This window comes from Ctenocephalides felis, unplaced genomic scaffold (assembly GCF_003426905.1).
Source record: "Ctenocephalides felis isolate EL2017-DRISC unplaced genomic scaffold, ASM342690v1 CF-g0.4_SCAFFOLD_00845, whole genome shotgun sequence".
Lineage (NCBI taxonomy): Eukaryota > Metazoa > Arthropoda > Insecta > Siphonaptera > Pulicidae > Ctenocephalides > Ctenocephalides felis.
This window is the reverse complement of record NW_020536999.1, coordinates 34,629,831-34,648,543: the sequence shown is the minus strand read 5'-3', so window position 1 is coordinate 34,648,543 and position 18,713 is coordinate 34,629,831. Positions and strand designations below refer to the sequence as shown.

At 30.2% G+C, this 18,713-nt stretch overlaps 1 protein-coding gene across 1 annotated transcript in view; it reads left to right on the top strand.

The window, feature by feature from the left end:
* Window positions 1-18,713, top strand: part of LOC113363883 (protein groucho-like) — a 246,613-nt gene that overhangs the window by 53,593 nt on the left and 174,307 nt on the right. Inside the window, 2 exon segments of the mRNA XM_026606368.1 lie at window positions 1,972-2,035; window positions 6,952-6,996. Coding sequence (XP_026462153.1) covers window positions 1,972-2,035; window positions 6,952-6,996 — 109 coding nt within the window.

The following is an 18,713-nucleotide window of genomic DNA, read 5'->3' as shown; positions in this document are numbered from 1 at the left end:
GATCAATTTTGGATATGTTTTAATTACAAAACCGCGTTTGTGGGAAAACATCATCCAATAAGCGTCGTCCTTTGTTTTGAAGAGCAAATTTGCATTGGGTTATGCTCTTGTCAAGACTCCTATAGAACTGACGGTTTTCAGTTGTAAGCTTCCGTTCGAAATCTTGTTAGGTTCATATATATCATGAAGAAATTGATGTAATTTTACACCAGAAAATCAATTATAAAGTCAAACTAGCTAAGGATTTGGATATAGTACTCGTAATAATGAAACAGAACGATACTTGCGGTATATTTCCTTAACTTAGTACTTTAGAAAAGCTTTTTACCAAAGCTCACTTGCAGTATTTAAAAGAAATTGATGACGGGCTCCGATTGTAAGGATGCTATACAGCACATGATTTTTAAAAGAAAATTATGTATCGGTTTATTAGGAGTAATTATTTATTTGATTGAAGTGTTAAAGCAATTTAAATTTTTAAAAATAAAAGATTTCCTTATGAGTTCATGCAGTATAATGACCGCTTTTGCAAGTAAGGCAGTGCTGTCTAGATATTCATAAAACAAAAATGATTGATTTACAAATTTTCAGTCAATATCAAGTTCTGATGAGTATATGCTTGTTAATTTTTCATTTTGTTTATACTACCTATCCCAAATTACACCCCAACTATTACATGTTTATTTCTACCCGTTAGAAGTATTATATATAATCTACATCACATAGGCGGTATATATTCTGAACAAGGTGTACGATGACATAATGATATTTAATAACATGATTGTTTCATGAATATTTTACTAATAAGAACATAATTAACGCTTTTCTACATCGTATAATTCCCGTTTTGACATTTATTCCAGGGAAAATTGTACGGCGTGCTGAGAGACCCGCTTCTTATCAAATATTTATAATCCGAAGCCATTAGTCTTGTTGTGACGTAAAATATCGATAACAACGCCCATAATGTTTAACTTATTGTTGTCGTGCTCATTTATATTTACTCAATGTATTTATAGATACATACACCGCCGAACATTTACAGTATATCACATTCGTATGAAGTCACTCAACTGTTGTGTAAATGTCGACTGAATAGTAATCAGTATGTTTAAATTGAAACATTGTACGTTATTATCTCGTGAAAACAATTATTTTATTTGCTTTTGAATATTGGAACCGGGTCGTGATTGGATGACATCGATTATTTACAGATCAATGAAATAACTTGGATTTATCTTGAATATACATTGCATGCTATGTGGTACTAATGCAACTATTCATTATTTGAGCACTGACATTATTGAATTTTTATGAATATTAATGAGTGCTTTGAATAATATGCTATTGTTTGGCTACTCAATTATTTTTCGATGACATAGGAAATTTGCTTTAATAACAATAATATAATTTATCTAAAATATCATAAATAAAATTAGATTCTTGCATGTAATTTGTAAATAATTACATTTTCAGATATTTATTATTTATTAAATTAACTTAAACATAACAAACAGTAATTGATTTTTGTGGTATATTTTTAAAACAAATTCGCCAGATATTCTCTCATAAGAATCAAATTTTATTTTAATACATGTGCGAATTCTTGGAGTACTAAATATTGAAAATATTATTATTGTTGTTTTCCAACATCATTTTTGAACATATTTTAGGAAATTTAAATGTGATAGATATTTTAAAAAAAACATGCAAGAATCTATTTCCAACTAATTACATTTTTATTTATTTTTGTATAAATTGCTCATTCATCATTAATTATTATATTAACATTTGTGTATTGTGGCTTCATATGGGCTTTTGCTTTGTTTTCTCTTTCATCTCTCCACCATCATCTCCGTTGTGTTTTTCTGGATGAAACAAAAACACACTGAACCAACCACGAACACATTACGACACTCGAACATCGCATGTTGGAATTCTGCAACCGACTTGATATTATTTTGCAACCAGCCTGAAAATGGAATGCGAGAAGCTCGTGCAGGAGAAGACGGAAATGCAAAGGCACTATGTCATGGTAAGTGCAACCTTAACACATCATACCCCAAAACTCGAAACACACTTGTAATATTTGTTATTCCTTTGATGTGCCTGTGTTTCGTTTGTCGCTTTATGTTTCCCATGTCTGCTTTCATTTATTAGTGTGTGTGTGCGTTCGCAGAGAGCTTTTTTGGAAGCTTTTGAGCTTTTGTGCTTTTTGAATTTGCATTGCAATTTCACGCAGTGCTTTTGAACGATTCGCATACTATTTCATCGCGGTGTTATTTCCGTGCAACGCTATCAGCACATTTATTTATTTTTGAAGACTCGGTTCTTTGACAGCTCATATTGTTTTTAAATTTAAAACAGTGAAATAACATTTTAACCTTTATTTCATATTTTTCCTCATACTTAAACTCATTCAGCTTGAGCTGTATACTAATGGCTAGTTTTTATAGGTTGATAGTAGGTCTCATATAGGATTTTAAATTTATTTTTATCTTGTGCAAGTATCACCAAGACACGAGACGTATCTACTATATTATTTTTTTTTAAATATAAGCGAAATGAAACCTAAAAATATATTATATATCAATTCAATAATATTAGACGTTTGGTATGTAACTTCAACGTTAACCAATTATATTGATTAAGATATTATTATGACAATTTTTGTAGTTATTACCGTTTAGACATAAATATAACAGCACAATCTAAATACACTAAAATATAAAATTAGTAAATTCAATTGAAGAGAATTTTGTTCTTACTAGTACGTTAGTCGAAGAGAAATATTCATAAGTAACTCAAACGGTATTTAATGCGAATTCTTTCAAAACTATGTTTTATCAATTTGTACTTCTATCTATTTATATATTTCATATTATTACTTATCTTAGAAAATATAAGCAGATTATTTTTTTTACTCTGAAATATTTACTGGCACAATTTAAATACAAGTTTCAAAACTTTATTTCCGAGGCATTTTACAATATTGTACAATTCGAAATTTTCATTGCATTTCTTATAAATACCATTATTCCAATATCAAACATCTTTGCATCAATAATACTTTTTTATAATCGGGTAAGAAAAATCGATTTCACAATCAGTTATCGCGCAATCATAATAATGCAAGTACTATAAATATTGTTTTATGGTTAAAAACTAATACACAGCTTTGTATCATGCCATGTTAAATGAAAAACATTTTGTACTGTTCCAGTACATTACATTTATTGATTGGATTTACCGCTTCATGTGCCGCACAAACAACAAGCTCTCACTCTGTTTTTTTTATTGATTCGTTGAAATATAATAAATGAAGTAACGAGTTATAATCCACGAACGCTAATCCGATATGTATTACTTTTCTGAATTGAGATATTAAATGAGTTTTATTATAGCCAGACACGAATGTTCAATTTAAATTATTTTATTTGTATTAATCTCGTTATGTTTTGAAAGCCCAGTGAGCTTTTAGCGATCATTAATCTAAATAAATACATATATGATTAAAATAAGCCTGCGATTATAATGGTTTTGTACTCATTTGTTATTCATATGTAAGTTGCTCTCATTAAAGTTTTAAATTATTCCTAATTTATACAAAGTAAATAAAATTTGCGTTGTAAGTTTAACATATCATATTTCATTCCTTTAATAATCTGCAACACGCGCTGTGGCTTGTAAACCCAGATTATATAAATTTCTATAATTAAATTTAAACCTTTTGGTTTTGAAATATGTAACAGAAAACACAATATTAAATACTTGTGGTTTTTCATATCCGTAAAGTTATTTTTATTTCTGTTTTATTATTTTTTAAAATGAGTTTTTCCATCATTGCGCAACTAATAAAATGCTTTCTCTGGGGGTTTTCTCGAATTATTTTCCCAAGCCGCGAGTATAAATCGAGTACGTCTTTGGTACATAGTGTTTTCCAGCAGTTACCAACTTTATTGAATAAAGGAATATATATATATATATATATATATATATATATATATATATGTATATATATGTATATATATGTATATATATATATATATATATATATTCATATGTGTAATATAAATTCTTTATAAAGTTGAAATGCCACATAAGTGTATGTTTCGCGTTTTAAAAGTTTACGGCTAAGTTTCGGTATCATTTATTTATGTTGGTTGCTACAGACAAATATCATTAGTAAAATGATTTTAAATGATTATTTTTATAAAATTATTTTTTTACATATTTTATTTTGAGCACTAAAAAAATTATTTACATATGAGGGTTGAGGTGTCAAGTGATTTTCTCTGAAGCTTTTAAGAGTTTACTTAACTGTTACATTACAGAATTTTTGTGCAAAATTTATATATGTATGTGCATACACATACACAATATGTTTGACATGCTTATATGTTCTCAGATTTCTTTATTTCAATATGTTGATTCTTTTCACTTTAATAAAATTTTCTTTATTTCATAAGAATTCATGATTCCCATCGCGCCGCGTTCAACGTTCTCAAGTTTGCTTAATAGATCGCATTTTATTGGATATTAGTTCGAGTCGAATACCCATGCAATGTATGATATCCGTAATTGAATTTATTGTTTGATGTTGGAAACTTTATGCGCATATTTATGATAACTTACCTGTTCGATTCATAGGAAAGTTTAATTTCGAACGATAAAATTCGAGTGAAATAAATTGAAATGAGAAGATAGTTGTAAGATATGCGGAAAGGTATAGGGAATTTAATCAAGTACGATTTTCTTTAGATTTATCAAATGGTAATGGAAATGTTATCGATTTGGTTGAAATGAAGGAGATGAAAGTATGATTTCGATATTAAGATTGATTGAAGTTGTTTGAATTTTAGAATTCTTTACATAGTATATTACCAATAGTCTATACATACTATATTTCCAATATTCTATGCAAATATTTAAAACTATCATAAATATAAAAATTAATTACCACAAAAACATTTTGATTCAATAACCATTATTTTTTAATTATATAAAATTAAAATAAAGCAATTGCAATCAATGATTTATATATAAAATTACTATCTAGTCAAGTATCAATAAAATTGATGATTTTGGAAATTTATGTAAGTAGATTGGTCAACAAAAAATATTAAATTTTTATGAACTTCAAATAAAATCCATCTATATTGAATGCTTTTATTTTAAATTAATATAATATTCTAGTTATTCAAAGTTTTAGAATTTTTACATATTTATACGTAAGTGTATGTTACATTAAACCGAGTAAAAAAGTGAGAAGTTTAAAATATAATGGAATTAACATTTTCATTAAATAAATATATCATTATATTTTTAATCATTCTTTGTCGATTTTCATACCCGTTTTACAAAAAATATATGTCGCTTCATGAAAATCCGTTTATAAAACATGGCATTGCATGTCCCAAGTGCTTTTATCAACCCCTACACCACCGCCGAGCTTTAAAGCTCTCAATTTTCGAACTGCAGCCGTTCAATTTTAAATTTCAATATTCATGTAGCGCCATATTACATTTTTGCATACACATCTGGATTTTGAGCGCAATCAGATATTGATAACGTTCTATATTCAGCCATTTATTTATTTTGAAATGACAGCGTCCATTAAAATTACACTGCGGATGGTAAATATTTATTTCAAATGTAATGTTGTGTTTTAGCGTGATCGGGTTTATCATCAATTTATTCATGATGGCCAACAATAATGATAATAATCAAATTGAGCTGAATTCGCGAATGCAAGCTATAATAGTGCAGATTACCTACATAATGTTTTTAATTAATAAAGCTACAGCGTGTTTTGGGAATTGGTTCTAATACAGGTTTTAATTCGCTTGTTCTATTATCGACGAGTGGAATAAATGAAAATTATTACGTTACGTTATTTGTTTATTTAAAATAAAAACGTTGTAATATTCTGTTGAAGGTTTATTTTTTGCTCGTAAATGATTACAGAATTTAATTGGCGAATGAGGATTAATTAACGGGGTTCTCGTCTGTCGACGATTGGCTCGTTAAAATAATTGTTAGGCAGACTTTATAAAAAATGAAAGAATAAAATGGCAGCTGAAATTTGTACTTGAGATTGCTTTAATAAAGACATTATTTACTAATTGTTACTTAACTAATTAGACTTACAGATATTTTTAATCATATTCATACAAATTTAAGAAGTGATAAGTGCTATTTTAATTCAAAGACTGCATACTACAAAATTATTGCTGCGATCTAAATTTAGTTTTAGTCTAAAAATATGTAACGGTAAAATTTTATTTTGCTTACTATGTACATTATGCCCTTCTATGTACCTACACTCATAACAAGTTTATAACTAGCCAGAATGTAGTGGTTGTTAAATTATATATATATATATTATATATATATATATATATATATGTTTAGTATTATATGATTCAAATGTCATTCGTATATTGAACAATCCTATTTGCTATTCAGGGCACGTGAAACTATCTCCGACTCGGGCGTCGCGGATATAACACCGACCACACTTATGTTTTGTTGTATTGCTACATTTTTATACAATCGTAGAAAATGGGAAATATTTTAGTGAAAAATACATTGATGTAGGTTTTAATATATTTAAAAAAAATTGAACGTGTTTACAAATGTAGAACCCAAAAATTTTTCTGGATCTAATTTCGATTATCAACAGATGAATTTGACAGAAAATCGTTTTTGAGTAATATGTATTATATTAGTTTTAAAAATTTGTTTCTATAAAAATAATTAAGTATTAAGGTAATAATAAGTATCTATTCAAGTAATGTTGAATATTTTTTACACTTATTAAGAAAAACATCATCCCTTCGTCATCCTCTGAGATAGCTAGTTTGAATGAAATTACGATTGAATGTGTTTCGAAGTTCCTTCTCCATATTATTATTAAATTATACTAATATTATTTTTATCATTCCACAGTACTATGAAATGTCATACGGCCTCAACGTAGAAATGCACAAACAGGTAAGTGCCAACTATATTATTAAATTTTTGAACAAATGATTTTATGGTAGACATGTATAATATAACAGGTGGTATCCTGTGCCTTATATAGATCTCGTCAGTTAATAGCCATTCAGGCGTGGTATTACCGAAGGCATAATCCATGCCCTATGCAGTAGCCCGAAACGCTTTTGAAATAACATAATCGGATTATTTCTTGAATGGGAATACGAAAATTATTTTCTTCGGTAACCTCACCCTAGAATAATTTGGTTGATTTCGTATCAAAGCATTGTATTATTTATGCAAAATCCGTTTGACAAATTGCTATATCACATACATTCTTTTGTTAACAATAATGTATAGAAATAATGAATTGCATACCTGCTACGCTTTGCCTGCAATTATACGTATTAATAAATGACATCTGAAATAACGGGAAAATATTATACGCACTCTAAAAATAAAAAATAAATTATATGAACGGTGGCAAGATTTTAATCTGAATTTTTTTTTAAAAAAATTCAAATTAAAATTTTGCAACCGTTCATATAAATTTTTTTCATCTCGTTGGAACGCATGAATTGTTTTCGATCGAATTCTAAATACAAATAATTTTAACAACCTATAGATTTTACATAAGAAAGCAGAAGTATATCACGGTAGATTTTTACCAGGACATATTTGATGCCTGAAATAAAATGAGGATCTAAATTTCATCCCAATGGCTTACAGAATATAATTGTTTTGATTGCCATTTGATATATTTGAAACAAATCTCAATATGACTATGTATTTACATATTTATCATTTATTATCAGAATTATTAGAAACAGATCCGAATAATATTAAATATTGAGCATTTTAGTGGTACAAATTCAAAACCCTTTTACTCCTGAAATCGACAAACATTAGTACATTTATATCTTATTATTTATAGACAATTTGCTTACATCATTTATCACGTACAAAATCTCCCCATCTTGTCTTATTAAATTACTTTGCCGGGTGCTTTATGCGAACCACCGCCAAATGGACCGTGAATTAATACTCGACGAGCTTTTGTTAAGGGTGATACTCATTGTAGGAGTATTTTTTCTATTTTCTATTTCATTTTGCCTTCTCTGTCCATTGCTTGTGTGTACAAATGTGTTTGTGTGTGTTCATCCGAGTGTTTTGAATAGTACTCAAGTCTTTGCCGTCGGCGGGAGGCACTTGATATTACATTGAATTGAGATTATCTGAAGAGCGAGCGTTTGAGTCTACCCGTGATTATGCGTTAAGTGGGGAATGTACTTGATGATACTATATTATGAGCCTGCTTCATCGTACATACGTATTATGATCCGATGAGTTCATCTAGGCTTTATCATGGTACTTAAATATTATATCTTATGGATCGATTTTCGAATAACCGAAAACTCGAATAAAAAGGAAGTTATTCGAAGTGCTAGTGTTTTGTTTTCGTACAAATAATGTGTTTGAAATATTGGAGCCAAATTTCTACATATTTATTATTAACAAAATAGTAGTATATTGATATATTATGAACAATCCAATGTTGTTGTTGATGATAAAGTGTTAGAATGACTTAAAATTTGCTTTGATTTAGTTGCGATTTGTTTATATTTAGTTATGGGTTTAACTAGCTCTCTAGCATGTTTTTTAACTTTAAAGTATTCATAAAATTTCAAAATGTAATGAAAATCAAATTTTTGAAAAAAAGTCAAGTTTTTTCAAAATTTCGAAATTTAAAAAAATATTTTTTCAGTTTTTAAAAAAAATAAGTTAATTTAAAAATGGAAGTTCCAGCAATTTGTCTTAAAGCACGATGCCACGCACCACTAATTATATTTTTCACTAGTAAATATTATTTTTGCCTCCACTTCAAATCTGTTTCGCCACAATCTCCCAATTGATTCTCTCCCATACATTAAGTATGTCTACATCTCTCAACGATCTGATATTCATTCACCCGGAATTCTTTTAAAAATCATTTCAAACCTTTCTCATTCTCGGTAATCGTTTTTGCGATTGACTTTAGGCAATCTGCAAAATCATCATTATTATGCATACGATGGCAGCGGTATATTTTATACCGAGCTTTCGAGCCAACCGCCCACTGTATTTCAGCCTTCTTGACTCCCAACCTTGCCGCGGTATTGATTTCTACAATCTTATTCCGCACGTTGTCGACGACCACCCTGCCGAAGTTAAGGGATGCAGTTTGCATGGGTGCACACGCGCGCACCCACGCAATTCACGAACTTGCTGACATTCTTGAGCTTTCAAGGATTGTAAAGATGTTAAACTAGAAATAATTGTTATGGAAATATATACCTTTGATAAAACATTATTAGGTTTTCTATAAAAGTCATTTCATGGCATAAAATTTAATATGGTGGCATACTATTTTTATACACATCTAAGTTCTATGAAACAGAACGGAAATTTTATCATTTTTCTAGAGCTCGTAGTACGCGGCATACATCATCACGTCATGGTTCATTTACGTTATTATTTTTGTATTACTGTTTTAATTTAATTTTTATTTTAACTTTTTTCATTTTACATTCTATTTATTGCATTTTTTTGTATTTTTGTATTTTTTGTTGCTCATATCAATTTTGTAAATAAGACATTAAAGTCTTGATTAACAAAAATAAATTGCAATAAAAAAAAAAAAAATTCTAGAGCTAATAAAAATCTACAACAATTAGGAAAATAAGTTATGTAATATGAAACATCATCAAATTACGTATATTAATATTTATTTTCTCAATCAAATCTACATTATGTAGAGCATATTTTAAAATCTATTTAATTTTATCAAAGTTTTTAAATTTGTCGTAATTAATTATTTACGCTTTTTACTACTATTTTACGATCTTCAAATTACCTTATTTGGTTGAGTTTTGTTTGGTATTACCTCTTCTATAAAAGATCAAATATTAAGTCCAATCCATAAATCAATAATTTTGAAGTCCACCCAATAATATATATATAAAACCCATTAGAATTCACCAAGTGTGTTATACAGCTACCCACTCAATTTTCACGTTTCAGAAAATTGACTTTGGAAATTCTCGTGGCGTTCTACAGAAGCAGTTAGTTGTGGTGTGTCGTGGTGGTAGCGGCACCTTCTTCCACCATCGCATACGATATATTTCGTTTTCAATTCTAGCTCTCCAGTAACCGCAGGATTGAGATAACTAAAACACAGGGTTGGGTTAAATGATATTTCACAACTTCGGGTAATGGTTATGGATAATGGATTTTGTTGAAATGACTTATAGAACGTGGGTGTTTGAATATACGGCTATCAATATCAGTGCATAATTTGCCAATTGATTTTTTGGAACTGAGAACTTTTCATTTATACTTTAGATTAAAGGATACATATTTAAACTATAAAGTAGCCTAATTAAACTGACACACAAGCTATCATTCCCAGCTCTTACGTAATGGGGCAAGTGCAAACCGCAGCCAGAGACGATTAACCGTGCACACCGCACTCCCAGCTTATCGTCCCACTCTTTTGTACTAAAACGACATCATGTCCTTGTTCTTCTCACAGAAATATAGTCTCAAGCACCCACCACCCACTGAAAAAGCTTCACACTGTCGGCGCTAATCTTCGTATGCTTTAAGCACACATTTTCAAAAGCTCACGGAAACGGCTTTTCATAAAGATGAAATTGTAAATAAAAACTAAAATACTTATTACTTTCTTTTTAATTACGAATGTAGTTTTGTAAAAATATAAATTATTTAAATATTTTTTTACTATTATATATTTTTAATAGGATTGAGAACTAAAATCAGATTTTACAAACATAAATAATACATCATAGAAATTAAAATATTTATATACACAATATTTTCAATAAAATTAGTTAATAATTGCATTGGTGATTTGTTAAAAAAAAAAACTTTCGTTGTCTACTATTTCATCCACTTATGTCAAAATACAATAACTTTTGATATGGCTTCGACCTCCTCAAACTACAACACTAGACACAAACTTATTAAGGCGCGCACATATAAATTAGGCAGCTCTTTCAATACGATCGACGGTCTAGGTATTCAGCTTATAAATAAACTTCCATTCAACATCCGAAACTTAGACAGCAAAAAATTTCATGCTTCCCTAGTTAAACTTTTTAAAGAATTAGCTTTTTATGACATTACTGAATTTTCTCAATTTGATTTCAATAACTATTTTCTTGCATAATTCTTATCCTTTATCTATGTAGTCTGACTATTTGATCGCCTGTACAACCATATTTTTTTTTAATTTTTTTTCTTGCTATTTTATTAATTTAACATTTTTACGGTTTTAAATGAGTATAACTTTCAACCTTGTGCAAGAATTTTGAGCTTGACTGGTGGTCAAATAGACTTTTTATATGATGAACTTGATGATGAACATTGTATTTAATGTTCGAATGCTTTTTTTCAGCTCTTTTTTCAGAAGCGAAATTCGTGCAGCTACTATGATTATTATAAAATTACTATCCTTTTAATATTAACTATGTTATTAACTAAATATGAATAAGCTTGACAAGAGCCTGAAATAATATCTATTATTATTGATTACGGCTTGCTTATGAATAAATAAAATAAATAAATAAATAAATATACACTTAGATGGCATTTCGATCATTTACTTCATTTCTACTTTCCGCCTTAATCTCGAGTGAGATTCTAATCAAGTCTTTGAATAAATAGCTCTTCTCCGCAATCGCAAGCGATTTGAATATTTGTCAAATAACACCCCGACGTCACTCTGCAGTTTCCGCTTTTTCATCAATCTTATTTGAATCTCGCACACCTCCGAATCGATTACGTTCTAACAGTCAAAGCTCAGTGTGACTTCCTACACAGTACTTAAAGTTGTGCGAAGAGATGTTCTCTTCGCACTGTCAATGGTTAAAGCTCAGTCACCCCACCTCAAGTCAGCGTTCGGAGCTTTAAGCTCACACTGCTCTGTGGCGCCGCAGTTTCCGACGGCGGCGGTAACGGATGTACTAATTCCGAAACCTCTTACACATATCACGACTTCCGTCTCCCTCGTGCCTGAGAGTTATATCCGTGAGCTTTTGAAAGCTCTTGCTCGCACCACAGAAGCTAGATCTACACAGAACGTATGGCGTTTACAAGTAATATGCTTGCGACTGTGTGAGTTAGCTCGTCGGTTTATTCTTTATGTATGACTTTTCCTACATGTATATGTTTGCGTTTTGTCAATGTGTTGTGTTGGTGAATAGAGCTTTTCAGTGGTTCTTCAATGTGAAGGAGAACTAAATTAGTTTCCCTTACTTGTAATGAGTATTTATTAGCTATCAAATTAAATAACTATTTGTCGTAGACTGAACTTCAATTGTAATTTATACATAATGAATTGTTCTAATTACTTTCATTTTGTTAATTTTCTAAAATAATTGGTTCCCAGTATAATTTTGGTTCTGTATGTGGTATGTGCAATTACAGAAATATTTTTTTGGGCAAATTTGCGCGATATTTTGTTGATACTAATTTACCTCTATAGAGCATGAAAATAATTTCAATTAATAACTAGTGGGGTGGGTGGCATCGTGCCTTAAGGCAAATTGCTGGAACTTCCCGTACCGTAAAGAAATGTTCGAGGAATACTGAATGTTTTCAAATAGATTATTATAAATATTGTAACATTGTCTAATATTTATAAGAATTATATAAACTGAATTGCAAAGTTGAAATTATTTGTTTCAACAAAAAACTAAAAAAAAAAAAAAAAAATCGAACAAAAATTTTTTTTTCCAAAATCAATTATTTTGTTAAGACAAGCAGAAAGTTTTTGAATCATTCAAATCGGACGCTTAGTTCTCTCAAAAACTGCCATTTTTTACACATTTAGCTCCGTATCTTCGAAATGGCTGGGCCTGCCTTTGCCAAAAACTAATAAACACTTCTCCCAATCATTACTAATTGAATGTTTTTTAGATCATTCAAATCGGATACTCCGTTCTCTCAAAAATTCGATTTCTATTTTCCGCACTCTTTGCTCCGTATCTCCGAAACGGCTGGACCTGCCTTTGCCAAAAACTAATCAGCTCTTTTCCCTATCAATAGGAATCGAATGTTTTTTGAACCATTCAAATCGGTTGATCCGTGCGCCCTAAAACGTGACTGGAAATTTGTATCCACACATACATACACACACACACACACACATACACACACACACACACACACATCCATTTTTTTTGAGGTATGCCAAAATGTTCAGAAACCTTCAAAACGTCGAGAAATGTAAAAATTTTCAATTCCGATTTTCGGCCCATTACAATAACTTACCCTACGGGAAGTTAAAAATAATAATATATTTAAAGTTATTTTAATCATAAATGTTTATGTTTTAGAATAATTTTAAATTCTGATTGTAGCGCATAAAATCAACATCAAGATATCTATTTTTTTATATTCAACGTGAAGTGTTATGATTTGTAGTAAAATGTTTCAAAAGCTTTATATTTGCAATCCGTCGTTGAATTTCCGAGTAGTTATTCTACATTTAAGAGGAATAAAAAGTGATTGCAAAAAATCTCTTACATATACATATTTAAACCTGTGCAATTCACACACGATAGCACCAATAGCGTTCGGACCAATATGAAAATATATGAGAAGTGTATTAAAAGTTTTTTGTGCATCGTTCATGCTCTTTATATTTATTTATTCTCTCTGTATACCGGGAGCCGGAATCGTTCGCTGCGGTATTTCGCCCTTGTGTTTTGTTGCTCCTTTTTTTAACTTCCCGTAGGGTAAGTTATAGTAATCGCAAAAAAATCGAAAATGAAAATTTTTATATATCTTTACGTTTCAGAGGTTTCTGAACATTTTGGCATACCTTAGAAAAAATGGATGTATGTGTGTGTGTGTGTGTGTGTGTGTGTGTGTATGTGTGTGTGTATGTGTGTGTGTATGTGTGTGTGTATGTATGTATGTGTGTGTATGTATGTGCGGATACAAATTTTCGTCGACGATTTCGGGAACACGGATCAACCGATTTGAATAATTCAAAAAACATTCGATCCGTATTGATAAGGAGACGTGCTGATTAGTTTTTGGCAAAGGCAGGTCAAGCCGTTCCGAAGATACGGGGCAAAAAGTTCCGAAAACGGTAACTCAGTTTTTAAGAGAACGGAGCGTCCGATTTGAATAATTCAAAAAACATTTTATTTGTATTGACAAGATGAAAAATTGATACAACTTTCATAAAGGTAGGTCCAGCGGTTTCGGAGATATAGAGAAAAAAGTAAAAAAATGAGCCATTTGGCGGTCAAAAATGATCATTAGACATATGCACATCAAATTATCAGATATTTTATAGAGATTTTAACAATAAGTATACATTTTGTTAACATTCCTATGGGTTCCGTACCAATGCTTATGCGTTAGACAGCGACGCGGCGCTTACGCGCTTTATATTTTGTCCCTATGTAGTTAAAGCAGTACGATTGCTTTGAAAAAAAAGTTCAGATCTTCCACAATATGTCAAAATAAAGAAAAAAAATTTTTTTTTTTGAAAAAAATTTTTTTTTAAAAATTTTTTTTTTCAAAAAAAACTAATTTTTTGTCCAATTTATAGTTTCTCAAAAATCTTATTTTTTCAAAGTAATTTTTTTTCAAAAATGTTAATCGTTTTTAAAAAAAATAAAAATTTTTGGTACGGGAAGTTCCAGCAATTTGCCTTAAGGCACGATGCCCTAATTGCCTTAAGACAGAATTCCACTTACAGCTAGTCAATATAATTTTTTACTGCGACCAAAACTTCTCTTTCTGTTATATGCCGAGCTTGCTGGATATATATGGAAATGTTATGGCCTGTTGAAATATTCAGTTCGGTTTTAATTATTCCGCGTGTGTTTGAAATGCTGTGAAATATATTATTATTTTATATGTAAGGCAGGGTTGAAGCGTTGAGTTTTGCTATAATCTGAGGACGATAAATTTTGAAGATTTATGACTGTTTTTATAGCTTTTCGGGAATTGTTTTTTCCAGTTTTGCTCGAATTGGAAAGCGTGGTATTATGGGTCATAAACATCATGAAAAAGAAATTTGATTACATGAATGTAAATATTATCTGTTATAAATACCTAGAATTTACTTTTTCTTATATTATTTTTGTTTTCAAAACGCATTGCACTCATGATGATATAAAAGTCTAATAAAATAAAACCAAAAACAACTTGTCACGTTGAAGCGGATCGCATATGTAGAAAAGTTTGTCTCGAATATATATTTTTTGCTCTTTGAAATAGCTACGGATGAAAACATTTCATCACATATGCCATACAGTGTGCTTCAAAATCCTTGCGTTGTCAAAAGTTGGGAGGTATCCATTTCTGTAAAAAAAGTAGAATTCGACGAACTGTTTTGTGATGTTCCGATAATAGATACATACATTAAAGCGTAAAAACGGAGATAAAATATTGTATAGCATTAATTAACATATACGTTTATGGGAGTGTGTTGCCTATCAATTGCAATAATAGTTCTATAAAAGTTTTTAATATAGCACTTTGACAGAAAGGATGTGCTCTTTATAGAACATGTAAGGTTTGAAATTTTTGGTTCTGATTTTTTACATATCAGTGGAAGTTATTTAATAATGGATTAATATGAATATTTTTACAAAACTACGTCACTGGTTCGAATGAATATACTTTCCTTTCGACTCCCAGGTCGTAACTCGCAACAGTAGTCGTCTCGGATGAAAACTGGCCGAATTTGCATAATACTCCGCATGGATTTATTCATGATGTCGTATTACTGAAACACCGTGTGTTTGTATTTGTCTTTTCGACAAAAGGGTTTGAAATGATTACCAAAAAATAACATGATTGTACCGAATCGACATTGGGTAACCGACCGTACATGATTGGGGCGGTTGTAGCGATTTTATCTGAAATTGGTTTTGTGTTCGTGGAGATTTAGAGAATTGATTCAAGAAGTTTTTATTTAATCTGTTATGTGCGTATCAATATCCATTTTGTTTGAACTTTATGACAGAAAAACATTATCAAGAATTTCGATTTCAATGTAAATTTGTTCAAACTGATCATCATACTGGTGATTAATGATTCATGATTTCATAATGTTTTAGGTTAAAAAGCAGTCTAATTACAAAAAATGTAAAACATATTTCAAATAATTTTAAGGGTTTAAACCACCATTTCTAATTTAACTTTAAATTGGCTAATATCTCTTCTAAAATAATGCGTGGTTATTAATACAAAATGATTTTCTTTTTTACATTTTTAGTATATGAATAATGTAGTTATTTGTTTATGTTCAAAAATATAAAATATATTACGGAGATACAAAGCATCAAATCCATCTTAAAACAATAGTTACAGGTTATTATCATTTTATAAATTTCAAAAATATCGAATGTAACTGGAATAAAATATGAGTTCAAACTACAAAATACGATTATCAACAATGAGCTTTCAATTCCACTGTATAAATCATAATAATATGTTAAAAATGGCACGTAATAAATTCAAAGTACCTTTATGTAAAATTAATTTCATACTTTGCTTATAAGCGTATTCAGTGAGTGCCCTCATGATAAATTCACGAGCAAAATATGATTTATACATTTTTAACTCCGGCGCAGTCGTCACACATGTCACGGTCGGCGTACACACGCAGAGCACCGTTATGAAATGCATTTATATTTTTTGTTCGAACGAATTATTTATTATTATATTTACACATACACGGGTTCGAATCTCGTGGCAGGGTGTCGCATCAGTTTGCTTCTGTTCCATGGATAGTAAGAACACATTTAGCGTGCTGTGTTTTGAATAACAACAGTTTAGGGACGACAGCCCTCGTCGATTTCGAGTTAGCGCTGGGTGCATCATATAATGACGAATTATATGAAATATTATAAGGGGAAATAAATTCTCAGTCATTCACAATTACTTTTTACGAGAGAGGTGTATTCAGCCGGACCCGTATAATACTAACACCCCGTACTGTAGCGGTTTATCGTGATCGGTGTATGAGCACACCTGGCGATTGCAGTACAGATATTATTTGGTTTATTATAACCGGCATTGTGTTTATCATTGGCAAATATTGTGAGTTGGGTCGAATCTTCCATGTGCGATTTGTTTATGTAGTGGTTAGTTGATTTTGTACAAAATTGGTAGAAACATGAAAAATTCACCTTTGACTTCATGGGACCCTAGACTGTTCAGGGATGATGGAGCCTCAAACGTTTAGGGGTGGCAAGTTATATATATTGGCAGAATTTTGGCAACTCAAAATTATTAAGTAAATAAATAAATATATGGAGTGTGTTTAATTTAGCAGCAATTTATCGGGGAGGCCATATAAATTATTTAATTATCTACAGCTAGTGCTAGAGAACGTGATTCACTTTAAAAATATTTTCTATCCCACTATAAATAAAACATCTCTATTTTTACATTTATTAAAATACTTTTAGATCAAACAGCTCGTAGTGATCTGTTGCCAGTTATTTTAAAATATTACTCAAGCCATTAAATATAAAATATGTACCACAACAAAGTGAGAATATAACACATTTAATGTAAGCAATCTCTCGATTGATTACGCTTGTAAACCGTGGAAAATATATTTTAATGTTTTTAAGTTATGTATTGGCGCTGCCATAACACTTGTCGTTAAAGCTCGAAACCGTCGGCGTCGTTTGGCCCGGATCCAGAATATGAAATATGAAATAAACTATTATAGACTCGGTGGCTAAATGGATTTGGCGCTAGTGTTCGCTGATATGCAAAACGATATTCTTGAGAATATGTTAATAACATGTGTTGTATATTGCTGATTATGTGCCAGAAATTTGTTAATATATTCGTTTTTATGGCATCGGCGGTTTGCAGATAATATGAGTTGTCATATGAGTGAGCTGCAACATATTCAACATGTATTCATAAACGTATAACATTTTTGGCTCAGTGATTTAAATAAAACGCCACGACATGTTGTAAACGGTTTCCAATTCTTTTTTTTATTGCTATTGACATTCGATTTTTCAAAGAAACATTGCAAAATTAATTTATTTGGATTTTTTTAATTTTAGACTATGGTACCTAGTGTTAACTAACATTGAGCTTTCTTTTCGGTCCAACTATATTTTAACTGTCATTAATATTTGTTCTTCTAATCGGCTCAATCAATCGACTGCTCACTTATCATATATCATGATAATTATTATATACATGCCGGATATATTAATATAATGTGGAATTTTCATGTTAGTACGAAAATAGAGCAACTGAAATAAAAATACCCTGCTTTGCCAAAGAGAGTAAAAATAGCTCAAGTACATATTGATTTCGTTCGTACATTTATAGAAAATACGTTTATTCAAGTTCGAACAATTTTTGGCATAAAATTGGCAACGTTTATAATAATGATAAAAACTAATATCAGTATAATATTGTTGATTTATGTTGTGACTTTGGTAACTTTGCAATAATCTGTGGTGTCATGCATATAAAGTGCATTCGACTTCTACATATTGCATGGCGTCACAGTTGCTATTTCATCTTTATTTCCCTGACATTTCATTGCATTTACTGTATAAAATATATATAATTGTGTAAATTCACCTGTGACTGAAGTTGTTCAGTTTTGCAAATGCGAAAATAATTACATTATCTTCATTTTGCCTATGATATGAGAACAGATG